Here is a 26,229-nt window from a genome sequence, read left to right as displayed (position 1 = left end):
AGAAGCTTTAGTTGAGAAAATAAGAAATGAAAAGTTAAACAAGATTTACTGAGGTTATGGGAGACTACAAGAGTGCCTTGAATGCACTCTAGTTGTCTAGGACACTTCCTAGGGGAGAAAGGCAGACTTCATGTACAAAGACATTCTTCTCTGGATCCATCCACATGGGCTAGACAAAGTAGGTTCATGAAGACAGGGGTTAGTTGGTGTATGGGATCATGATAGTGGGTTGGGGGTGAAAATGATCTCCCCTGAGCTTGTGGTCAGATATATAATAGAGTGGGTTATCTTCCTTGGCAAGAAAAGGCTTGAAATATTTGCCAAGCCACCTCTCAAGCAGTACACAAGTGAACTGGCCTTCCAAGGGACTTGACCAGTTTGCCATCCACAGTGCAAAGATAACATTATTGGTCTTTTATCACTATTGTATCCTTGTGGTCCCCCATAGTTTGTGACTTCAGAAATCCCTCCTAAAGAGTCAAGAGACACCTTGAGAATGTGGAGGTTTCAGATGAAGATCCCTGCCATAAATGAGTGATTGGGGAGTTCTGAGTTGCTGGCTTTTGTCCACACTGGATTGTTTCCCTTCTCCAGGCCTTAGTTTCCTCCACTTAAAGATAACAGAAGGGTTGGGATCCTTGGTCTTCACAATGCTTTGAAGTGCCTTAGAGGTTTGGAAGAATCCTCTTGTGGGTGGGGTTGGGCAAACTGACTGGTGCACTTTAGTTATTTGTTTCATACATTTTCATTTCTGGCAAGATGTAGAGATTTTTAAAACCCTGGATTAAATGATCTCTAGGGTTCCTTTGTACACTAAAGAAGCTAAAGTTGAAATAGGAAAGAACCCCAGACACTCACACTAATTGTTTCCTTCAGGACCTGACCTAGTTTGGGCCAGAAATCCGAGGACTGCAGTTGAGGAGCTGTGAGGGCCTCCCAGGAATATCCAGCTTGTCAGCAGCTGCCTCAGTGAAGTTCCCTGGCCCTGGTGGAGACAGTTAATCAGCAAGATGTTATTGATAATCTATTTTGTGCCCAGCTAGACTAGACACTGTGGGAGAAAGAAAAGTAAAAGTAAAAAGACACAGAACTTGCCCAGGAAGGAGCTTATTGTTTAACTGAAGAAATAAAACTAATAGAAAGAACCATTACAATATAATAAAATCAAAATACAATTAAGTTTCAAAATGGCCTGGAGTGATTTTTGAAAGGAATGGGCTTTGAAGGATGAGGCAATTGGAACACCCCACCACTCACATTAGGGTAAGCACATTCGTGGGTGAGAGTTCCTTTGTATCTATCCACATAGACCACGGTGGCAGCAATGCCTCATATGCCACATTGCTTGCCTGCCACAAAGAAAGTTACTTCTTATGTCATTTTTTACTGAAGAGGCTCTTTCCCAAGCCCTGTGTTTCCAGGAGTGACGAGTTACCATTGGATGTGTTTGCAGATCCCCCTCCGCCACAGCAGCAGCCACCACCACCTGCAGATGGGATTCCTCCACCTCCTGCTCCAGGCCCACCAGCCTCGGCCACTCCTTAGCCTGGAAGATAGGAAATCTCTACGCCCACCACAAGCTGGAGTGGGGATGACAAGACTTGTGTTCCTCGGCTTCCTTGGGTTTTTTTGTTTTTTTTTTTTTTCAGGAGTTTTCTTCTCGCAGCCCCAAGCACGTGTCCCAAGTCCCCACTCCTCTTGCCATCCCTCTCCATGCTCTGTTACCTCTTGTGTCAGGTCCTCAGCTGACACTCAAGGGGAAGCCTGTGGTGACAGTGTGCCCTGATCATCTTAAAAATAACCCATACCTCCCCTGTCTTGGTGTGGGAGGTGTTGTCTGTTGATCTGCAGGTCCTGTCAACAGTAGTATTCTATGTCTTTATCATTTTTGCTCTCCTGTAGTGGGTTTTTGTTTGTGGTGGTTGTTGTTGGGGGGTTTTTCTGTTTTGTTTTGTTTTGTTTTTGTTGTTGGGTTTTTGTTGGGTTTTTTTTGTGTGTGTGTGGGTTGGGTTTTTTATTTTTGTTTTTTGTTTTTTGTTGTTGTTTGTTTGTTTGTTTGTTTTGGTCTTATGCTTCTTTTTCTCCCTGGTTATGGTTGTTTTAAAGGAGAGCATCCTAAGTTAATAGGAACCAAAAAATGGTGATGGGCAGAAGGAGATAGCCACAGGGGACACACCTTAAGGCATTATAAGTGACCTTATTTCTGCTTATCTGAGCTAAGAGTGGTGCTGCTGGTAAAGTTTCCTGAGACTTTTGCCATATAAACATGCACCAACATTAAGAGAGATAGGAAGAGGTGGGGGGGTACCCCATTGATCTTATTCTCTTATGAGGGCCTCCACCTTACCTGGCAGAACATAGCTACTTCAACCAGTATGTGGTAGAGGACAGCACAAATATAGAATAAATCCACTCCTTCCCCAGACTAAATGGTTCTGGTTTTCTATGCAGATGATTTGCTGAATTGAGGGGTGGGTATTTTTTTCTGAGGACAGTGTGAGCTTTTAGGGTTGGAATTTGGGGAGGCATTATTTAGTTCCCTAGGCTACCCAGGAAAGTTTAAGGACTCTAGAGCAATGGCCTCCCCATGAACCTAGCCTACTATTCATTGTTTTGTATGCATTCTTTTTTTCTCTCTCTTTAAAAAGCCCTTTAAAAGAGGAAAAAAATTAAAAAGTAGGTAATGCTAAACATTGTAGCTCATGGAACTTGGTTAGGATGGCTGGGGGTCCAAGTCCCCAAACTACCTCTTGCAGTAGCCAGGGTGAGTGGAATTTCATGAAGCGGTACTTAAGGTTCGGGATAGGATTAGAAGAGTGGGAACAGATCTTCAGCCTCTCGTACCTTCTCCCTTCCCTTTCTGAGATTTCACATTCCATCTGTCACAGGGTTGTCAAGGAGGTACTGAGGGTACCAAGGACCTCACTTGGCTCCAGAGCATCATGCTTTAAGGTTTGGGGTGCTCGGGCTGGGAGGGTGGGTTGCCATTCCAGAGGAAGAGCCACAAAAATGCCTTAATTTGAGCCCATATCTACCCCTGCTGATGAGTGACTTGAGAGTCTTTGTTTTGTCTTCTTGTCCTTCTTCCTTCCCTTCTTTCATGAGTAGCAAAAGGGCGTTTTGGCAGATCTTGGTTTCCAAAGCACCTGGCTTCTTCACTTTATGTTCTCAAGTGGCAATTTCATTATTTAGAATGCAAATTAGAACATCTTTTTCTATGTATTTTCTAAAGCTTTACATATAAGAGGGTGTAGGGAGGTGTTTATGAAACACCATAGAACTTTTCCCCTTAATATCAGAAAGCAAAAAAATAAAACCACAGTTGAGATTTGCCTTTCAAACCCTCAGGTTTGCCTCTATCCAGGTGGCCCTGGTCACCATCAGAGTACTGGAATAGTAGAACCAAGGAGACCTTGTTCCTTTAATGTGTTTGTTCTAGAAATTTGGCATGTAAATGGAAATGAGCTTGTTCCAACTGGAGTTTACTTGCAACGTATTAGCCTCCAGAAAGATCCCAGTGCCTTTTGATAATGGCCAGGGTTTTCCCTACTTCCCTCCAGTTTTCCCAAAGGAAACTCATTCCAAATACTTACCTTTTCCGAACCTGGAGTCCTAGAAAGTGTAGTTCTGGTTCATACTGTGGTCCCTTGTAACCTCAGGTCTCTAATGTGATCACTTCAAATTTAAAATATCCAGGTGGAAATATTTTTACTATGCCGATAATTTTCAAAGTACCTGAATTCAACACTGTTATGTTTCAGTATAAGTGATGACTTTCTTTTCATGTTTTTATCTGGTTTCATTCCTGTATTACAGCCACCCAGGTTTTTTTGTTTGTTTGTTTTTTGGGGAGGGGGGGTAATATGTGGTTTTGTATAAACATGTTTCTCACTGTGTTATTATTTTGGAAAAATGAGAAGAAGGAGTTTTGAGAGATTGGAAGAAATGAATAAATGAAATACCATTTCTGGATTCTAGTCCCATTTTCTGCATTCATACACCAAGTTCATCATGTATCCAAGAAGAACCTAAAGATTCAGTCCCACCTGGTCCTGGTTTGCAGTTAAATCCTATGACTCCAGGCCACTTCCTTGACTGACCACCTTCATGATGCTTCAGGAGCATGCAGTTGATTGTGCCTTGCCCTTGGACAAAGTGAAGAAAGACAAGTGGAAGTTGTCTAGAAAGGGTTGCATCCTGGTGCCTCTAAGGGAGGAATTATCTTGCTTAGTGAGCTAGAGAATGTACAGATTAGACAGCCCCATACTGGAGGCAGGCCTTGAGGACAGAAAAAAAGAGTGCCTAGTTTTCAAGATGTTATGAATCCAAGCATGGTGGCTCACGCCTGTAAAATTCCAGCAGCTCCTGAGGCTGAGACAGGAAGGTTGCTAGTTCAAAGCCAGCCTCGGCAAAAGTGAGACACTAAGCAACTCAGTGAGACCCTATCTCTAAATAAAATACAAAATAGGGCTATAGCTCAGTGGTTGAGTGCCCTTGAGTTCAATGCCTGTTACCGCTCCCCCCCCCCAAATAAATAAATAAAATGGTATGAATCCAAAAGAAGAGGATTCTGTCTGCCATGAGAGTTTTCAAACAAGTGTGGATCAGGATCATCTTCATAGACAATCTGATGAACCCTGCTCTCAGCCACTGATGAGTTCTGGAGCCTTGTGTTTCCAGGGGATGCTGATGCTGGTCAGGGTATCATCCTTTGAGGACCACTGGTTAAGAAAGCTATGTGCTTGAACAGGATCTCTACAGTTCCCTCTGTGAGACCTTTCATCCAGTAAACAAATTTAAGTACCTACTAAGTGCCAGCTATGGGAACTTACAAACAGTGAAGTCTTAGTTGTGAATAAGGTAGGCAAGGCCCATGCTATCCAGTCCACTTATATTCTGGTGGGGTGGGGGATGCCAGACCATAGTTAATAACAAATACTAGCACTTTACATAGTGCCAAATTTTCATGAGGAAAATGAAATGGCATAATCAAGAGTTTCCTCTGAACATCTGGGAGATAATGTGAAAGACCTGAACTGTGATTTCTCTCATTTATGCTGAATATGGTACCCTAAGAGACAGACCTTCATTCCTTCCAGAAAAATCTTCACCTGAATAATCGGGGCACCCATTTGCCTGGATTCATTATATCAGCTCATGAGAACTCTCCATCTTTATTTATCATAAAACCCTCTGTTCTCTACAACTCTTTAGAGCATATTCTGTTCATGTTTGATGGGGCTTCTTCTCAATCCCTATCAGTGAATGATCTTCACTTAAGGAGGTTCTCTTTCAAAATAGGATGCAAAAGTATATCTATGGAGAGAGTCCTACCCTCCTCCAAGCCCAGGTCCCTCGATGTTGGACCTCCTTGTAGACCGCTCCACTTAAACTGTTTACCTATGGCTCATTTTTAGGCAAGCCACCACTCCAGTAATTAGGGAGTACTTTTGAGCTTGAACTTGGGACAGAGCTAAGATTGCTATATATGAAGAGTGACCATAGGGAAGAAGAAAATTCAATGGATCAATGCAAACAGTTTCCAGAACCAACTATAGATCCCTCTGGAATCACCTTGTCCTACTCTGATTCTTATAGGGACTCCAGGACTCAAGAGGTCCTTATCTGGTCCCTCTCCCTACCCTGGCCTGCCTTGTAGAATTGGAGCTATCTTTACTACTACTATCTGAAGAGGCCTTTCCCTGGTCTTCTAACTCAATGAAGAGCAACCAGGTGACTCATTTTAAGCAGCAACCCTTCCCTTTGAGGCAAATACCACACCTACGTTTAGAGTACAACTTTTGCAGGCCTCAGCAAAATAGTTATTTCTTAGTGCTACTGTACATTGCCTGCCACCTACATACAAATGGCAAAGGAAAGAGGATTCCACTCTAGTTCTGTGGCAATCTAATGTGCCTTCACAACAGGTGGGGTGGTGGGGCCATAGTCCTTTTGCATAGGCTAGTTTCTGTGGCTTGTTTAGCCTGCCACTGACAGGTTCCTATGGCCATCTGGATTGTGGCATCCTGAGCTCATTTCTGCAGTGCTGCAGGATCCCTGAGAAGAGCTTAGGTCACCTGCTGAGGCAGCAGGTCTGTTCTGCAGACAATCTAGTCACTCCACATCTGAGGCTATCTGTGTTGGCTTCCCTTATGTGGCTGACTCACAACTGGCTTGGCTTTGGTATTAGGGTTAGAAATTCAGGAGACCTTTCAAATCTGGTATTGCCTCAATAAGGTGACCAGGTTGTACCTTCCTTTTCTGAGAGTATTTTGCTCAGCTGAGAATTCAGAGTTCCCTGCATGAGGATGTTATAGTCAACACACTTAGCCCTTCCCTTCTTCCTGGGAATGGCATAAATAGATCTATTCCCAGTAGCCCATCACCAAAAACAGATTTTTCCTGCAGTCTATAACATGGGTTATATTATTCCCTGTTAAGAATCATAGTGTTGGGCTGGGGACGTGGCTCAAGCGATAGCTCGCTCGCCTGGCATGCGTGGGGCCCGGGTTGATCCTCAGCACCACATACAAACAAAGATGTTGTGTCCACCGAAAACTAAAAATTAAATATTAAAAAATTCTCTCTCTCACTGTCACTCTCTCTTTTTAAAAAAAATAGAAATAAATATTAAAATTCTAAAAAAAAATCATAGTGTCAGGGATGGGTTTGTGGATCAGTGGCAGAGCACTTGCCTAGTATGTGTGAGGCACTGCATATAAATAAAAAATAAAGGTCTGTCAACAACTAATTTTAAAAAAATCAATATTAAGTGTCCAGGTGAAAAGAACTTGGGGAGGGGAGGAGACAGGACTTCCACTGATGCCCTACCTCCCTGTCCTGATTCCCATTAGAGCATTCAGAAAACTAAAGTCTCAATGTGTTAGTGATTAATACTGAAGATTTAAAACCAAGAACTGTGCTGCTTTCTGTCCAGACCAAACTGCTCCCTCTATGGCAATGGTCCTTGTACCAGCCTTGCTCTGGAGGCAGCCTGCCAACCCCAATAGAAAACAGAGGCATGAAGAAGCCATTGCCACAAAATCCCTGACACCCAAATGTAAGAGACTTAAGCGGAAGAATATGTGAGTGTGAGCTATAAATAGGTCAGTTTCTCTCATTCACCACTTCCTACAGCTTATATGCCTACCTCATCCCTTGTCTCCAGGAAAAAATATGACATTCATTTGACACTCTATGATTGCCAAATATTTTGACATATGAGACTCAGGTTACCGATCTCCCAAAATCACAGATCTGATGCCAAATCTTACTCTTACCTATCACACACTACTGCCTAGAGGAACTTTTCCCATCCATTTCATGGGTGTCACCCAACCAAGCATGCTGTGCTCAGTTCTGAAACAGCTGGTGACATCTGCTAGAGAACTTCAGAATGAAAGAATGGCAATAATTGATGTAAATTCCCAGGTTGAGGGAAGGTGTAGTTCAGTGGCAGAGTGTCTGTTTCACATACACAAGGCCCTAAGTTAAATCCCCAGCATTGGAAGGGGGAAAAAAAATCCCAAATGAAAAGTGGTATGGAGGGGCTGGGGATGTGGCTCAAGCGGTAGCGCGCTCGCCTGGCATGCGTGCGGCCCGGGTTTGATCCTCAGCACCACATACAAACAAAGATGTTGTGTCCGCCAATATTAAAATTCTCTTTCTCTCTCTCTCTCTCTCTCTCTCCCTCCCTCCCTCACTCTCAAAAAAAAAAAGTGGTATGGAATATGTCTTCAGAGAAGGGGAGGAGATATCTGAGGAAGGACACATTTCACATTTTGTATCATGTTTTGCTAAGTCAAAAACTTGAAAGAATGTATTTAATAGGTACCTATTACTGAGGCCTTCTTCCCACACAGACTGTCCTCAATAAAAGGAGAAGGTAGGCACAGCCACTAACATCCACTCTGCTACCACCAAATACAGGCAAAGGAACACAGAGACATCGAAACATACAACGTGACAAAGGAATCAGAGATGGGGGGCTGGAGATAAATAAGGGTTACAAACCAGATGCAGTGACACACCCTGGTAATCACAGACACTTCAGAGACCGGAAGATCACAAGTTCAAGGCCAGCCACATCAACTAAGCAAGACCCTATCTCAAAATAAAGGGTTGGTAATGTAGTTCAGTGGTAGAGCACTTCTGGGTTTAGTCCCCAGTATTGCAAAAAATAATAAGGGTATGTTGCTGTCTCTGGCCAAAAGGCAAGTATGGAGCCCTACTAGATCTGCTTAGAAAATGTTGCATTTCAAACATATTTTACTGAATCTGGAGGCAGCATGAAGCCATGGAAAGAGCCAGGAAGTCAGCCCCTTTTGCAGGGTGCTTCAGACTCATGATTGGGGGTGAGGTTGCTTTATCTTCACTGATGTCTTCTACAGAGTAGGCCTCCTTGCCTAACACTGATCAGGGCATAAATCAACTGTCTGAGCCAAGCAGAGGTGGCCTCACAGAGTAGGGTGATCCGAACTGACCTTTTCTGGGGTAAGAAACTTGTCAGGCATGAAGGGGAGGGACACTAGGCTGGGCAAACAAGCCACAGAATTTTTTATTGGAGAAACAGACTGAACCAAGGCAGTCTCATCAGGAAACACATGACACATCAGGGTCACTTATTTGGTCTCCTATGACATGAGAGAATGAGAGCACGACAAATACCAGCGTTGCCATCTCTTTGGGCTGAGACCCAGAACGTCTTAATTTTACTTAACATATCAAGAGGTAAATGGCTACAAGGATATACTAGGTGACTGTACCACGGCTCTGTCTCCCCATAAATCAATAGTCCTGGGAAATATTGTGAGCAGTCTAGGGGACCCTCAGAGTAACGCTCGGCCCCATGTCCATGTGCACCTGGTCAGAGATATCAGCCTCTTTGGTCCACCCCGGCACTTGAACTTTGGTGGTCCAGGACACCCGGGGAATGATGCTTCCAGAGTATAAAGATACCAGAAGCAAAGGCCGCTCCCCAGGCTGCTCCAAGGGGGATAGAGGGAAATTGAAGTAGCAGCAGCCCTAGAGGGTCTCACCCCTTGCCCCTGTGACGCGTTCGGCAGGCCTGGCTGGGCGGGGATCTGGGTTGATGGCTTTGGCTGCGGTCGGATTAGGTCTGATCCGCTTAGAGCCTGGGCCGTCGGATTCGTCCCTTGCCAGGCTCTGCCAACGTCCGCAACCGCCCTCTAGGAGAACCCGAGGCTTCCCGGAGCACCTTGCTACCCAGAACACGGGGTTGGCACAGAAACCCAAGAGGCTCCGTGCTTCCCGGACCGGCTCGTTTCCACACCCAGACTGGGGCTCCTGCTCTCGCGGCCCTTCCGAGCTGCGTTCCCAGTTTGCGGTGTCTGGGCGCGCGACGTCCCCGCCTCCTGCTCGCCGCGTGGCGGGTGGGTCCTCCAGGGCAGGGCCTTTGGGGGCTCTTAACTAGGAGGCGGGAGGCAGCCACTCGCGGTTCTCACGCGCGTGCACCTGTCGGCTCGCGCCACGCGCGGCGCTCTGCGCCTGCCCCGCGCTCCGCGTACCCCGCGGGCGGCTGGGGGGCGGTGTCAGCGCTGCGTGCGGCGGGAGGCCGGGGGCGGGGCGCGCGGCGGCTGCGCGGGAGGCGGGGGGCGCGGCGGCCCGGACGGCGGCGGACGGCGGCGGACGGCGGCATGCGGCTGCTCGCGCTGCCCACCGTGGGCTGAGGTAGCCGCGGCACCGGCGGGAGGCGCAGAGGCCGGGCGAGCCAAGGGTGCAGCCAGGCGGGCGGACCGCGACAGCGGCCGGGGCGCCGCGCCATGGGCCGAGCTGGGCGCGGGGGCCCGGGTCGGGGGCCGCCGCCGCTGCTGCTGCTGCTTTTGGGGGCCACACTGGTCCTCTCCACCGGGGCCGTGCCTGGTAGGTACCGACTGAGGCCAGGGCCCCCAGGGGCCTTGGCGCCCCATCCCGGCCTCCAGCTGATTTCGGGTACAGGTGGAGTCCGTAAGCTGTGGCAGGGGGCGGGGCACCACCTGGCCTGGGACCTGGGGTGGGGAAAGGAACGTAGGAGGCTGTAAGGGTCTCCAGGAGGCAGACAAGTGGGGACCACCCAGATCCGAGATCTCAGGCCGCGGGGTGGGCTGGCAGGGGGCGCTGCGGTGGGGGTGGGGCCTGGGTAAGACCTCGGGGCGGGGTCTGGGGAGGGCGGAGCCTTGAGATTGGGTGGGGCCTGGAGGTGGGGAGGGGCATGAGTGATTCTTTAAGGTGGGTCCTGGAGGTGGCTCTCTCTGCCTCATTCTGTCAAGGTTGAGGCTTCAGGACCACCCAAGTATGGGTGGTCTGGGAAATAGGGACAGTGTATTTTCTTAGCTCAGGAGGTGTACTCGGGGCGGGACTCGAGGTGGGTGTGGCCTTGGGAACGCAGACGTGGCCCCAGGGGACCTTGGTCTAGGGTAGCGAGCTTGGCAGGCGACTGGGTTTAGGCTCCATGTGCCATCCTGAAGCAGCATTTCGCTCTCTGCCCGTAGCACGTGAGGCGGGAAGTGCGGTTGAGGCCGAGGAGCTAATGAGGAGTGTACTGTCGTGGGAACCGCACGCTAATGACACGCGGGAGGAGGCGGGCCTGCCTGGGACTGATGAAGGCGAGACCTCGTGGACGGCCCCTGGCAGAGAGCTGGCCTCTGTGGGCCCCGGGGTCGGACCAGAGGAGGCACTAGAGGCATCAGCTGCAGTGACTGGCACCGCCTGGCTAGAGGTCGACAGCCCAGGCCTAGGCGGAGTGACCGCAGAGGCCGGTAGTGGTGATGCCCAGGCCCTTCCAGCTACTCTCCAGGCTCCTGATGGAGCCCTTGGGCAGTCGACAGTGCCCCCTGCCACTTCTGAGGCTACTGAAGCCAATGGGCCTCCCTCCCCCACTGCTCTTGACAAGCAGAGCCCAGGCCCTGAACTCCCCAAGGAGAGTCCCTTGGAGGTTTGGCTGAATCTAGGAGGCAGCACACCTCAAGGGCCAGAGCCCACTGACCCACTTCAAGGCACACCAGAGTCCCAACCAGCCTCAGATATAATTGACATTGACTACTTTGAAGGATTGGACAGTCAGGGTCGTGGTGCAGACATAGGGAGCTTCCCAGGGTCACCAGGAACCTCAGAGAACCACCCTGATACTGAAGGAGAGACCCCTTCTTGGAGCCTCCTTGACTTGTACGATGACTTCACCCCCTTTGATGAGTCTGATTTCTACCCTACCACATCCTTCTATGATGACTTAGAGGAAGAGGAAGATGACGACGAGGACAAGGATGCAGTGGGAGGAGGAGACCTAGAAGATGAAAATGACCTTTTGGTGCCCACTGATAAGCCTGGTGTGGGACCTGGGACAGGCCAGCCTACCAGTCGGTGGCATGCTGTTCCTCCACAGCATACTCTGGGGATGATCCCTGGAAGCAGCATCGCCCTCAGGCCCCGCCCAGGAGAGCCAAACCGGGACCTGGCCTCAAATGAAAATGGCACTGAGTGCCGTAGTGGCTTTGTGCGGCACAATGGCTCCTGCAGGTCAGTGTGTGACCTCTTCCCAAGTTACTGTCACAATGGCGGCCAGTGCTACCTGGTGGAGAACATAGGGGCCTTCTGCAGGTAAGTGAATAGTAGGTAGGCAATGAGAACTATAAAAGAGTATAGGTGGGGCAGACCCAGCAAAAGCGGAGTGTGGGGGGGCACAACTTCCAAGAGTTGAACATTCACAGGATTCCCAGGTCAATAAAGATCCACTCACATTTCTTCTACAGAATAACTTATTAAAATGTATTTCCTGTGGTCTCATCACCAGGAGAGGTTCCTCGGAAATAAGATTTTAAAAGTTCTCTTCCTGACCCATACTACTCAATTATGAAGGCAAGTGAAAGACTTCTGAAAGGATTTTGGAAAGAGCCCTTTGCCGAAGTTTTTGTTGGAGAGTGCTGGCCATTAGTATAGCCAAGGAGGGCTGGCCTATTAATCTGCTCCAGAGTAAAGACAGCTGAGACAGCTCTGTCCAAACCCAGTGAATAGCAGGAGGGCCCAGTCTCATAGATGGGCATGAGCAGACCCGAAGAGCAGCCACTCACACAGGTGAAATCAATCTGATAGTCTGGCCGTTTTTTGACTTTGGATAGTAACTCTTTTTCTTTCCCTTGGTTGATACTTGTCTCCCTTAAGTTACCACATTCATGATACCTTCAAAGATTTAATTTAGAATATCCCTGAGGACATTGTCTACAAGCACCATCCCCCTCTCTTCAGTAATTACCCCAATCACCTCACTCTTGGGAACTGCCCTAATGGGAGGTATTTACCTGCTGGAGAACTCCTGTCTTATTCTGGAAGGATCACGAGTCAGGGATGATTTGGGTGGTTCTTTACAGGTCCTAGAAGTGGAATAGAGTGTTCATTGTCCTCTGAGGCTGGTTTCCTTTGATCTTAGGAGGAACATTTCTGTTATCAGAGTCTCTTTGGTCAGTGTCATTCTCAATGCTTCTTTTTTCTTGTCCTTTGTAGAGGTATGTGAAGAGTCAGGTTTCTTAAGGGCTAATGTTATGATTGGAGAATAACACTGGTGAATGTTCAAAGAGTTTCAGTTCCTTTCTATGAAAGTTCTTTGTCATAAATAGTTACAATGCTGGGGTCACTCACACATGATGTGACCACAAAGTTCTGGTTGGAGTTGTCCATCCATTGTCAATAGGAGGTGCTGTGGTTTAGAAATTAGGAGGAGGTGGTAAGGCTTTGCCAGCTGGTTAAGGGCTACCAGAAATATGGGGAAACCCCGTGGTTTTGTGCTTCAAACTTTATTTTGGGGAACTATAATGATGATTTCAGCCTGGGAGCTGTGGAAAGTCATCTTTGCAAAGTCATCCATTATCCTCTGGGAGACTTGGTGTTTCACCCTTAAAATGAGCTCCCCATCAGAGTATGAAATTTGAAGGCCTTACTGCCTCTGGAGATCTGTAAAAGTTCCCAGAACCCCCTGGAGCTCTCAGGGAATTCTTGAGTAGAGGAGTAAGATTGTCTCCTTACTAAGCTACCTGGCTCTGCTGACCAGGGATCCACCAGTCTGCCTTAAAACGGCTTCCCCACATGCCCTCTTCAGCAATCCTTGCTTAGCTTTCACTCCAGGGTCACACTGGGGCCTCCCTGCCCAACTCTTGCTCGGGCTGTGCACACCCAGCCTGGCCCACAGCTTGAAAACTGCTTTTGCATTCCACTCACAGGAGACTGCTGAGCCTTTAGTTGCAGACTGCAGCGTGCCTTTGTCTCTGTCACCCTGACCCACTGCAGAGAAACGATGAGCTCTGTGGCTGGACTTCTCTAGAACACGGGGTTAGAGGGCCCCACTTAGAGGGTCTGCATTCCCTGGCAACCTCAAACAGATAGTTCCCCTATGATAGCAGAGGTTCAGTTGGAAAACAAAGAAGAATTGCTTGTTAGCCATTTCTTCCCAGCCTATTCTGGATGTAGACTAGCCAATTCTCTGGTGCATAATTTCCCCATTTCTGGGCCCCTTTCTTGTCTGTCATTCACCCTGAGGTTCATGTCCTCCCTCCTTTGCCTGCCTCTATATCCTTCCACATCTTTCCTCTTTGAAGCAGCCTGGTTCCCATGGAAACAGCAATGTCATTGGAAGAGTTGGAGCCTGGGAATGTCCCCAAGGGCAGGAGAAAGTCACTCAACAAAAGGACTAAAACCCACCCAGAAGGTTGATTCTCACTATGCTTACATGACTGTTCTCATAGTATTGGAAAGGTCTAGGGGCAGAAGTTCGGATACTGAAGGGGTAGGAGGAGAATATACATCCATCCTTGTGTCTGTCCTTGTCTGTCAGTTTCTTAATTTTCGGTGTCTGGTTAACCACGTGAACTAGATGAAATGAGAACAACAAGATAGGTTTTTCGTGTTTGGGGAAGGGCCTAGTACTTTGTAATGATAGCTCTTATTCATCTTGTGTCTCATCTGTCTTTCACCCAAAGCCAGGGCAAGCAGAGGTCTGAGAGAATCCTGCGATTGTCTTCACTGAGTTATAGTCACGTAACAATCATGTAACTTAGAGCCATTCACTCAGTTTCTCTATGCCTTTGTTACCTAATTTATATCATGGCCCTCAGAGCAGCCTGATCCATTTCACTAAAGACTTGTAAAGAGAGGGGAGAATACTTGCTTTGATTAACACCAGGTGGTCCTAGGAACAGGCTATTGAGATGAGTGGTGGGGTCAGGCCCAGACCCTGGCTGCGGCTGCAGCTGCCCTCAGTCTTGGTCTCACTATCACTGCTGCAGGTGCAACACCCAGGACTACATCTGGCACAAGGGAATGCGCTGCGAGTCCATCATCACTGATTTCCAGGTGATGTGCGTGGCCGTAGGCTCTGCAGCCCTTGTGCTGCTCCTGCTCTTCATGATGACCGTCTTTTTTGCCAAGAAGCTCTATCTGCTCAAGACAGAGAATACCAAGCTGCGGAGGACCAAGTGAGTCTGTGCCACCCAGCCTCTTGGTGGGAGATGCCTGACCCCTGATCCAGGGATGTTGTCACAGGGGTTTCTGACACCTGCTCTGTATCCCTAGCAGTTTTGTTCATGCTGAAGAGTCGCCCAGGCTTATCCATTCACACACAGAATGTGCTGGTTTTGCAGCAGAGGTGAAGCCCCCATGCACACTGTGGCTACCTGCCAACATTCCCAGCACCCTTATTCAGGACAGAGAGTGCTTAAGGAAGAGGTTGGCCATCATAGAGCGTGTCCCAACCCTAGCCCCCAAGCAAGTTGCCGTACTTGGTCTGCCCACCCTGCCAGATAGCATCTGCTTCCCTGGTCTTTGACAACCAGTAGCCAGTGTGAGGATTTTGCCCACAAATTAGTGTGGAGTGATTTCACCCTCCTCAAATCTGCTGTCACTACCATCTCCCCCTCAGTGGATGCTGAAGAGAGAGGCTTTAGCACCACAATATATTGCTTCCCACCCCTCACCCTTCCTGAATCCCCACCCCCACTGGGATTGAAGCTAAGGGCACTTTACCACAGAGCCACACCCCTAGCTTTTTTTCTTTCTTATTTTGAGATAGGGTCTTGCTGAGTTACCAAGGCTGACCTTGAATTTGAAATCCAGCTGCCTCAGTTTCCCAATTCACTGAGATTACAGGTGTGTGCCACTGTGCCTGGCTTGCATTGCTTTTTAAAAACTGGTCAACCCTTGGTCCAGACAGAAGTGTTTAAGGAAATTCTCTTTACCTTTCTGGAGTAGAATTTTGTGACTGAGGAGGGGGTCCACGGTTAACTTTCTCTGCTATACCCACATGGGGATGCAGAATGGCTGGCTGCTTAGCTCTCAGCAGAGCAGCACCTGTGTGTGCATGTGAATGTCAACACATATTTACCATTATGCTAGGTCTTGAACTTTCAGATGTGACCTTATGCACCATGAGGGAATTATTCTTATCACGAAGTAAAATAAAAAGCTTTCTGAAGTGTCACAGGAGTCAAAAGGAGGAAACTGAAGCTCAGCTTCTTTGGAACCCAAGAGACAATTGATGCAAAACTGGCCCCGATTGCCTTTCAACCTGTCACCCCATTAATCCCTCTGACCTGAGACACCCTCCAGAGAATGTGACTGAAGGACTTCCCTGGGTCCTGAAAAAAGGACAAAACACCATCTGTTGCTCCTGTGCGGGTGGACGCATGCAATGTGCAGATGCTGGCAGCCCTGCGGCATTTCAGTTAACTGCCATGGGGCCGGAAGGGCCTCTCCATTGTGCCTGTGCATTGAGGCGGGGGGTGTATCTGGGCACATGATCACTCCACACAGACAAGCCAGGACCCTTGGCTTCTCATGCCTACACCAAAGGGGTGGGTATGTGAGGTGGAGGGTTTAGGACCATCTAAATCTGGGCAGCTGCTGATGAGGATAGGGGGCAGAAAGGAGCAACTTCCAGAGAAGAGGAGAAGCAAGAGCTAGAGCAGAGTCAGGTTTGCCTTTTTGACCTTGGGTTTTGCAGGGGCCGCTCTCTCATTTCTTTTTTTCTTTTCTTTTTTTTTTTTTTAAGAGAGAGGGAGAGAGAGAAAGAATTTTAATATTTATTTTTTAGTATTTGGCGGACACAACATCTTTGTTTGTATGTGGTGCTGAGGATCGAACCCGGGCCGCACGCATGCCAGGCGAGTGCGCTACCGCTTGAGCCACATCCCCAGCCCCCGCTCTCTCATTTCTCTGCATACCTTATTTTTTTCCTGAGCCCAGTTACTGCTCTGATGATGCTACATGTGCTCAGAGCACTGAAGATCCTACTGCAATTGATTGATTCTAAGATGCATATTTTTTTCTCACATATTAACATCTCTGAAATTGGATTGTATCTTACAATCGCTGGCATCTTGCAATCACTGTTACCCAGATGGTAGTTTTGATGTAGTTGTAATTGCTTGGCATGCACAAACATGGTCATAGCTGTTCATATCGTTGTCAGTTCTGTATCCAAAGTCCAAACAAGCTACTGCAATTATGTTTAAAAAACCCAAGGTGGGCTGGGGATATAGCTCAGTTGGTAGAGTGCTTGCCTGGCGTGCACAAGGCCCCGGGTTCAATCCTCAGCACCACACACACACCACACACACACACACAAAAAAAAAAACACACAAGGTGATAACAAAATATGGATCATGGTTTAAGTGGCAGAAGTTTTGTCTTATGGTGTATCAAATAACAAGGCATCTTATTCCAACTCTTGGTATTTAATAAAATGTAGTATTTGGCGCATGAGGCTGAAATATTAACTTCTATTGTTACATTTTGCCATGATCATTTCACTTATGTTTTCCCGTCTCTCTTCTTTCCTACCAGCAAATTCCGGACCCCATCTGAGCTCCACAACGATAACTTCTCCCTCTCCACCATTGCTGAGGGCTCTCACCCAAATGTAAGGAAATTTTGCGACACTCCCTGTATCTCCTCCCCCCATGCCCGTGCCTTGGCTCACTATGATAACGTTATCTGTCAGGTAACTTGTCTTCTTCACATCTACCCTTATGCATGCCTCAGCCCCCAGCCCAGGCCAAGTCTGCAGACAGCTTTGGAGGTCAGATTAGGGCAACCCAGTGGAGCATTGAAGGTGGGAATAGGGGCTTGACAATGTCTAGCCTCTTTGACAAGCAGGGGTTATATGTAGTAGAGCTCTTTTACAAGGTTGACTGGTAATTTTAGTTTCATCTGTGCTTTAGAAGTCTGATTGTCTTTTACTTTCCACATCATGGAGAAAGACCCTGCTTTCATTAATAGTCTCATAGGTTCTGATGGTCATATAAGCAAATAGTGGTTTCCTTTGGGGACAGGTGGAAAACCCCTTCCATCCTTGATCCTGTTTGAGGACCCTAACAACTGCGAGGCTTATACACAATTGGTTAGTGCAAGGTGAGCAAAAAACACTGGTGGAACTTTAAACCTGGGAGTAATTCTATTCTTAGTAGGATGAGCACATAAATATCAATTGAAATTCAATGAAAGTTCCAAGTTGACCATTTTCCAGAGATACTAGCTTATTCTATGGCCTGGATCAGGTCAGCCATTAAAATAGTACTGGGGTTGGGGTTGTGGCATAGAGGTAGAGTGCTTACTTTATACGAGTGAGGCACTGGGTTTGATCCTCAGCATCACACTAAAAATAAATAAATAAATAAAGGTAAAGGTACTGTGTCCATCTACAACTAATAAATATATATATATATATATATATATATATATATATATATATATATATATATATAAAAACGCTGGGTTGGCTGGGGTTGTGATTCAGCAGTAGAGCATTTATCTAGCGTGTGTGAGGCCCTGGGTTTGATCCTCAACACCACATAAAAATAAATAAATAAATAAATAAATAAACAAACAAATAAATAAATAAAGGTATTGTGTGGGCTGGGGTTGTGGCTCAGAGGTAAAGCCCTGCCTTGCACACATGAGGCACTGGGTTCAATCCTCAGCACCACCTAAAAATAAATAAATAAAGATATTGTGTCCGTCTACGACTAAAAAATATATTTAAAAATAATAAATAAAGGTATTGTGTCCAACTACAACTAAAAATGAAAAAAAAATACTGGGTACTGTCAGAGAATTTTGAAAGTCAAATAAAAACCATAGAAGCCCCCAAATTATGTTATATCCAAGTCCAGGAAATCTGCACTTAATGCAGCTCTGTACTTTAAGGTAAATGCATTATTATAACACCAGTCAGGAAGCTAAACTGAAACTCTTCTGACTAAGACAGTAGAGTTTAATGGAAATTATGAAGAAGTTCTTTGAAGTAATGGGGTATCAGAGCTCATCAGGACCTTGTCAGTCTAGAGTAGTGCCATCCAGTGGGGCTTCCAGTGAAACAGGGGAGTCCTCTGTCTGCACTGTCCACTACTGCAACAGCCATTAGCAACGTGTGACTCTAGAGCTCTTGCCATGTGAACAGCATAAATCAAGACAGTCATCTTTTTGTAGATGGGGAAACTGTAGCCCCAGAAGGGAAAGGAGAGAATAATAGTAAATGCAGCCTTAGTCACAGAAAAGAAAAATGGCCTGACAGAGGAAGAGTAAGTCATTGATTTAAGTAGGAAGTGAGAGGATCATTTTTTTCCTGATGTCTTTGATGCCAAGGATAGAAAACAGGTGATTTCACCAAAATATTAACAAGTTCAAGATATAAATAATAACCAAGGAAACAGGATGTCTTAAAGCTTTAAGATGGATAACAACATAACTCAACCCATCAGAATGTGGGCACCTTGAGGGCAGGTCAGAGTCTCACTCATCAGGCCAATCCCTCCCACCTTATCCAGCCCAGTGCTGTGCATTCAACCCACACTTATTGACCACTGGTGACAACAGTCCACCACCTGCTCTCTTGGTTCCACTGCTGGATCTGCCATCCTATACACATGGGACAGCAAATATGCTCAGTCAGGGCATTCCTGTCCTTGGTGGTTGCTCCTGCTAGGCAGAAGGCAAGGTTTCCTAGGAAAGGTTGTGACCCATGTGTTTCTGGCACTATGAACATGGATACCTTTGCCTTGTCTTCACAAAAGACAGGAAGGAGATAGGTCCTGTTGGGGGACTTAGTTGCATAAGCCAGTGCAAGGGCTTCCTGTTCATGGCTGAAACAGCCATGTGTAAGGTGGGGCATCTTTACATGAACATTTCTGCCCACCACGACCTCAGACTGGCAATCTTGAAGACCAGAGCAAAGGTAGGCAGCCACAGTGGACTCTGCCTGAGAGGGGGGTCATGGGGTCAGCTGGTACAACATGATGGCCATTCCTCAGGGAAAGGGTGGAACCAGGCTCTAGTGGTCCCCTTGGCTCTTCTTGGATCTGATGTCCTTCTCCCAGCTTGTGCCAACAGCAGCATCTTTTCGTTCTTTTTTTTTTTTTAACATTTATTTATTTATGTATCTTTAGTTTTAGGCGGACACTTTATTTTGTTTTTTGTGATGCTAAGGATCGAACCCAGTGCCTCATGCATGCTAGGCGAGCACGCTACCACTTAGCCCCAGCCCCAGCCCCATCAGCATCTTTTCCACTCTGTAAACCATGAGTGTGAGGGGAAGGTTGTCCTGCAGCAGGAGTGCTCTCTTGCTCTCCCAACCTAGCCTACAGACCAAACTTGGTCATAGTCAAGGTCTTGTGGGCATGGCCAGTTAGGATGGGTGTGCTGAAGCTGGGGGTGAAGCTCAGTGGTAGAACGCATCTCACACAAGCAAGGCTCTGGGTTCCATTCCTAGCAAAAGGGAAAGAAAAAAATGCCACTCCACTGTGAAATGCAACCTTGCTTATTGCCATGGCCATCACACTGTCCACCTCTGCACTGTGCCAGGAGAGACAAGGGCCTGCTGGTCAGCCTTCCCCAGCCTCTCCCTTCATCCTCAAATTCCTTTTTAGTATTGAGGAGCCTAAAATTTTTGAGCATTCTATTTCTCTTACTAGAGGGGTTATTTCTAAATAAAGTAAATTGAGTGGGTCATTTTCCTTCCCCAGTGACACTCAAAAAACCCATATAATTAGCCAAGCATGGTGCCACATGCCTTTAATCCCAGCAGCTTGGGAGGCTGAGGCAGGAGGATTGCAAGTTCAAAGCCAGTCTCAGCAACTTAGCAAGACCCTGTCTCAAAATAAAAAATGACTGGGGATGTTGCTCAGTGGTTAGGTCTCCCTGGGTTCACCCCTGGTACAAAAAAAAATTTTTTTTATTAAGAAAAAAAATCTGTTGTTTTGGGTCTTCTGTGGTAGGGTCCATACTGATTTCAGTGTCAATGGCTTCCCACCCTCTACTACTCCTCTGAGCTCACTGCTCTGATGTGAGGTGCTGTAAGTGTGTAAGTGTGGGCCACAGTCTTTTGTGTGACTGAGCAGCCATCCTAGGGAGGGGACATCAGGAGGCTGGAGGGAGCGCAGCAAGCTGGACCTGCTCCAAGTGCACCATGTGAATGAAGTCACCTGAAATCCACTGGCAGATTGCCCAGGCTGAGCTGCCCTGTTGCTCCTCACGGTGGTGCTATCAAGGGAATGTGGCAGATAAAGTGGTCCTCCTGAGACCTGACAGAGCTTCCAGGAGTTTGTTTTATTCCTAGGACTTTGTGGTACCCAGAAGTGCTGTTTTTTCATAGTTACATTTTTTTTTCCTTTCCAGACTTTGCTTTTGCATGTGTATAGTAAAGCACTGGCTGCCTACCCCCTCTGACAGAGGTTTGCACCTGGACACATGGGGTCCAGGCCTAAATGTGTATTACCCCTGGGCTGCAGGGTACCCATATGGCTGAGATGGAACACTGGGAGCAAGGGTCCTCTGTGGTTTCCAGGATTTATGTCAGATATCTATCCTGCTCCCCTGTGACTAGATACATCTGCCATACCAAAGGCAGATGGATCTGCTGCTACAGAGTTTGGCAACCTTAGGCTTTACAGGAAATAGGACACAGTGGTGTACTCCTATAACCCCAGCTGCTCAGGAGGCTGAGGCAGGAGGATTGCAAGTTCGAGGCCAGCCTCAGCAACTTAGTAAGACCCTGTCTCAAAATTTAAAATTTTTAAGAGGGGCTGGGAATGTATGTAGCTCAATGGTAAAGCATTCCTGGATTCAGACCCCAATACAGGAAGATAAAAATAAAAAGCAGAACAATTCTGGAGGAAATACTCTGGCTAGAACAACAAGACATGTTTCAGACACTCCCTCGCCTCTTCTTTTTGTGGAAGGCACTTGGCTTGCCTAAGAGTCTTATTTGAATACCTCTGTTTCTTACTTTTAGGATCTGCGTCTCCCATCTCGGCACAGAAGGCAATTTTTTCATCTTTCCAAATCCCATGGGCCCTGGATGGGACAACTTGAATGGGGGCCCCTTCTTTGTGACATCACAGCTCTATAAAGAGTCAATTGATGTGCTTTTCTTCACATTTTGAGAAATTCTTGTGCCCTATGTGCCCAGAAAGCATGTGACATAGAAAGAATGTGGGGAAGTTTCTGGAAAAACATGGAAGTAGTTTGCATCCTTAGAAGAGGAAAAATGAGCATAGACCCTTACTGTCTTTTCCCAAGCTTTGGTGTGATTCAAAATCCATCCTGCCCATGATCTTTAAGGGCTCAACTCTGAAGCTTCCACGTCCAGCATCTTCCCCAAACAGAACAGAAGCACACACAATAAGAAATACAGTTCCACCTCAACCCTCTTCCCTCTCCATAAAACATACACATGGGCTGGGCTGGGGGTATAGCTTAGCGGTAGCACATGTGCTTAGCATGCACAAAGCCCTGGGTTCAACCTGCAGCACTAACGAACATACACACACAAAGTAAAATAACCAAAATATATACACACATAGACCATATTGCTATATTGCCTAGAAATCTTTCTATCTCAGTGAATATGGGTTTTTGTCCTGCAGTTGTTAGGGTCTTTTTTTGTTGTTATTGTTTTATTTGGTTTTCTGGTACTAGGGATTGAACCCAGGAACACTCTACCACTGAGCTACATACCCAACCCATTTTATTTTTTAAACTCAGGGGCATTCAATCACTGAGCCACATCCTCAGCCTATTTTGTATTTTATTTAGAGACAGAGTCTCACTGAGTTGCTTAATGCTTCCCTGTTGCTGAGGCTGGCTTTGAACTGACAATCCTCCTGCCTCAGCCTCCTGAACCGCTGGGATTACAGGCCTGTATCACCATGCCTCGCTTATTTTTTTATTTTGAGATAGGGTCTTGCTAAGTTGCTCAGGCTGAACTTGTAATCCTCCTGCATCAGCCTCCATGTCACTAGGATTCCAGGCATGCACCCCTGTGACCAGCCCCTGCATTTTTTTTATTCTCTCCAAACAGTGATTGACAATGCCAGGTGCCTGTGTGTGCTGTGTACAGTTGCTATGCCTCAAGTCTGCCTCAGGACTCTATGAAGTCCATTTCCTCTTGTCTCATTGGTATGGGGAACATGTGTCCCCTGTTATCATGTCCAAAGTCTTTAAAACTCTATTAAATTTTTGTTCAGTCTAGGCCTCTGAAAAGCAGCCAGCAAGTCTGTGGCAGTGGGCAGGTGGCAGAGCTTTTCATACCCACAGTGTTCTGTGTGCGTAGCACTATGAAAAGCCAGACTTTTCCCAACCCATCACTACCCTAAGCCAGTGCAGCCGGTGGAATGGACTAGAGTTCCCCGGATGGAGAATGCCTGGCCATTAAGCATGAATTATCTTCATTTTTGAAAGTGGTTAAAACAAGCATAGTCCTAAGGGGGGAAAAAAAAAGAATAGTATTAACTAGCTGGTCAGATGGAATATTCTCCACCCTTCATGCCATTCGTGAATCCACCGCTCTGATTAGCTGAGTTCCGTGTACTTTACAATAACTCTTTAGGGTACCAGACAAAAAACTTGAGGCCCACAGAATCACTCTAGATGTGATCCCTTCTGGGGGTCCTCAAGGAAAAGAGTAAGGCACATCACAGAAATCCTCTGAGGGCCCAGAATTATAGAACTGGAGGACTGGATGCCACTGGGCTCTCTGGAAACCTTTCACTGGCAAATTCAGGTCAGGTTCAGGAGCTTGTCCTGGGGCTTCAGGTGGCACATATGGGTGGCATGAAGGCAGAGGTGCACCTCAGAAGTAGATGGGGGATCCACAACTTAAGTAACATCTGAGGCAGAGTGTGGCAGGCCACTGAGGCAGCCAGACCCTGGGGGTCGGGTTGAAGAAGCATCTTTTCAGTTAACATCTTCAGCAGTACAGTTCTGATTGCAAGAGGCTCACGGGTCTTTGGCCTGTAGTCAGGGGACATGTCTGCATGTCTGGGGAGTGTGCATCTGAGTACAGTCCCATGTGTCCCCCCCACCACCCTCGGGTTCCCTGACCAAGACGCTGATGGGAACAGAGCTCCTTATGTGAGACTTTAAAGGTGTCTGAGCCAAATTAAGGGGGCTGTTTCCCCCCCAGTTTGTGTCCAAGAGAATTCATGATGGCCTCAATTATAGGTCTTTGATTACCGTCAACTTTTTATCTACATCTGGCCATTGCTTATAAGCTTATAAGGATGACTTTCCTAAAAAGTAGTTGCTAGTCAGTTACTTCAGTTTATTACTCAGTTTATTCAAGACTTAGAGCTTTTCTCCTTTATACGTATATAGGTTTTGAAGCTCTGCTTCCTTAGCCGGTTAGAAAACCCAAGGTAATTATTGATTGCTCTGCCCACTGTCTCTTTCCCCTTCCCAACTTTTTTCCCTCCTCCAGGATGATCCTAGTGCTCCCCACAAAATCCAGGAAGTTCTGAAGTCCTGCCTGAAAGAGGAGGAGTCGTTTAACATCCAGAACTCCATGTCACCCAAACTTGAGGGTGGCAAAGGTGACCAGGCCGACTTGGAGGTGAACTGTCTCCAGAATAACCTAACCTAAAGCAGAGCAAGGAGAGAGGAAGCGGGGGCGGGGGCGGGGAAGAAACATTATCTCCTCTGGTACAGAGTCCGAGTAACCATTTGTTAGACTCCTTTCTTTTTCTGATCTCATGGCATGCTTTGATGTATTTTGTACAGGAGGGGAAAGAAACACTTAAAATAAGCAAAGAAACTGAACAGAACTGCATACACTGGACTGTTTTATCTGTGCTGTCTGTACATTGCTTCTGCCGCTGTGATTTCTAAACCTACACTGTTATTCAACTGACTTTTTTTTTTTTTTTTTTTTTTTGTACTTTGACCCACCTTTTTTTGGAATACCAGTCAAAAAAAAAAAAAAAAAACAAAGTTCTTGAAATAAAACTTTTTAAAAAGCTATCCATTTTATTCCTGTCATGTGGCTGCTGCTTACCCATTGTCACCAGTTTGACTTGCATTCTGACCCTCACTGGAGATGAGGGTCACCAGAGCAACATACATCAGGCTCCGTGGCTTAAACAACACGAATTTAGTTTTTCACAGTTCTGGAGTCTGGAAATCCAAGGTTGTCACTAGTGTTGGTGTCTGATGCGTCTTCTCCCTCTAGCTTACAGATGGCCACTGTCTTGCTGTGTTACCACATGGCCTTCTTTCTTTGTGTGTGCAGAAAGAGGAAGGTCACTGATGTCTCTTCTTGTTCTTATAAGGTCTCTCTGATTACCTCGTTTTGTCTGACCTAGCCTTTTCTTTTCTTTTGGTGGGGGGGAGGTACTGGGGATTGAATCCAGGGGCACTTGACCACTGAGCCACATCCCCAGCCCTGTTTTTTATTTTATTTAGAGACAGGGTCTCACTGAGTTGTTTAGCATCTCACTTTTGCCAAGGCTGGCTTTGAAGTCTCAATCCTCCTGCCTCCTCCTCCTGAGCCTCTGGGATTATAGGCATTTGCCACTGCACCCAGCCTTTAACTAGCTGCTGCTGCTTTTTTTTTTTTTTTTTTTTTTTAAGTTGTTGATGGAAAAATACCTTTATTTTGTTTATTTATTTTTATGTGGTGCTTAGGATCAAACCCAGTGCCTCACACCTATGAGGCAAGTGCTCTACCGCTGAGCCACAACCCCAGCCCTAACTAGCTTCTTAAAAGCCTGTGTCTGTCTATAATCAGGTTGTAGGTTGAGACCTCAATGTATGAATTCAAGAGCAGGGCATAATTTAGACCAAATAATCTTGTCTCATCTACTGTTAAGAATACTTTGCCGGCTGGGGTTGTGGCTCAGAGGTAGAGCACTTGCCTAGCATGTGTGAGGCACTGGGTTCGATTCTCAGCACCACATATAAATAAATGAATAAAATAAAGGTCCATCAATAACTAAAAAAAAAAATATTAAAAAAAAAGAATACTTTGGTACTGGGGTTTTAGCTCAATGGCTGAGCACTTGTCTAGAGTGTGTGAGGCACTGGGTTCGATTCTCAGCACTGCATATAAATAAATGTCTTATGGGGGGTGGTGCTGGGGATTGAACCCAGGATGTTATGCATACCAATTGAACTATATCCCCAGCCCTATAAATAAATAAAACAAAGGTCCATTGACAACTAAAAAAAAAAATACTCTTTTAAACCAGGTGCAGTGGAGTATACCTGTTATCCTAGCGACTTGGGAGGCTGCTGAGAAGAGCACAATTTCAAAGCCAGCCTCAGCAATTTAGCAAGGCCTTAAGCATCCTAGTGAGACCCAGTCTCAAAATAAAAAATAAAATTGGGCTGGAGATGTGGCTTAGTGATTAAGCACCTCTGGGTTCAATTCCTAGTACAAAGGGGGAAAAAAAAGAATAATCTTAAAAAAAAAAAAAAAAAAAAAAAAGACTCTCTTCCAAAGGGCCCACTGGTGCACACCTGTAATCCCAGTGACTCAGGAGGCTGTGGCAGGAGGATCACAACTTCAAGACCAGCCTCATCAAGGTAATGAGACCCTGTCTGAAAACAGAGGGGCTGGGGTTGTGACTCAGTGGTGGAGTGCTTGCCTAGCATTTGTAAGGCACTAGTTCAATTCTCAGCACTGCATATAAATAATAAAGGTTCATCAACACCTAAAAAAATATATTTTTTTAAATAAAAATAAAAAATATCTGGACATGGTGGCACATGCCTGTAATCCCAGAGGCTCAGGAGACTAAAGCAGGAGGATCATGAGTTCAAGATTAGCCCCACAATTTAGTGAGGCCCTAAGCAACTCAGTGAAACCCTGTCTCTAAATAAAGTATTAAAACGGGGCTGGGGATATAGCTCAGTGTTAGAGTGCCCCTGAGTTGCATCCCCAGTACCAAAAAGAATCCAATGCCAGGGAAAGAACCC

The 26,229-nt window shown here is 46.5% G+C and overlaps 2 protein-coding genes across 6 annotated transcripts in view; both read left to right on the top strand.

Annotated features, from left to right (window-relative positions):
- The window catches only part of Smarcc1 (SWI/SNF related BAF chromatin remodeling complex subunit C1), a 148,344-nt gene extending 144,372 nt beyond the window's left edge, over positions 1-3,972 (top strand). For 2 of the 3 annotated variants that reach the window (XM_076844895.2, XM_076844887.2), the window contains exon 28: positions 1,454-3,972. In XM_076844895.2, coding sequence (XP_076701010.1) covers positions 1,454-1,545 — 92 coding nt within the window. In that variant the 3' untranslated portion in view covers positions 1,546-3,972. Of the gene's footprint in view, positions 1-876; positions 1,208-1,453 lie in introns of those variants that run through there. The other variant, XM_076844904.1, reaches the window with a different exon arrangement.
- Positions 3,973-9,782: 5,810 nt separating this feature from the next.
- Positions 9,783-23,896, top strand: Cspg5 (chondroitin sulfate proteoglycan 5). Of its 3 annotated transcripts, none has more exons than XM_076869992.1 (5): positions 9,783-9,882; positions 10,491-11,595; positions 14,271-14,459; positions 16,825-16,900; positions 23,735-23,896. In XM_076869992.1, the coding sequence occupies exons 1-5, from the start codon at positions 9,783-9,785 to the stop codon at positions 23,894-23,896; spliced, it is 1,632 nt and encodes a 543-aa protein (XP_076726107.1). The 3 variants fall into 3 exon arrangements, with proteins under 3 accessions (XP_076726107.1, XP_076726098.1, XP_076726114.1); XM_076869983.1 differs by having other exon boundaries at positions 16,825-16,981; XM_076869999.1 differs by lacking the exon at positions 16,825-16,900 and having other exon boundaries at positions 23,735-23,774.
- The last annotated feature ends 2,333 nt before the right edge of the window (positions 23,897-26,229 follow it).

This window comes from Callospermophilus lateralis, chromosome 1, assembly GCF_048772815.1.
Source record: "Callospermophilus lateralis isolate mCalLat2 chromosome 1, mCalLat2.hap1, whole genome shotgun sequence".
NCBI lineage: Eukaryota > Metazoa > Chordata > Mammalia > Rodentia > Sciuridae > Callospermophilus > Callospermophilus lateralis.
This window is presented reverse-complemented; position numbering and strand designations above follow the sequence as displayed.

What these genes read in the sequence shown, in the direction of transcription:
- Cspg5 (XM_076869983.1), top strand. Translation starts at nt 9,783, where the DNA reads ATGGGCCGAGCTGGGCGCGGGGGCCCGGGTCGGGGGCCGCCGCCGCTG. An exon ending in ACCAAGCTGCGGAGGACCAA is followed by an intron (nt 14,460 to 16,824) that starts GTGAGTCTGTGC and finishes CTTTCCTACCAG; the next exon opens with CAAATTCCGGACCCCATCTG. An exon ending in ATGATAACGTTATCTGTCAG is followed by an intron (nt 16,982 to 23,734) that starts GTAACTTGTCTT and finishes TCCCTCCTCCAG; the next exon opens with GATGATCCTAGTGCTCCCCA.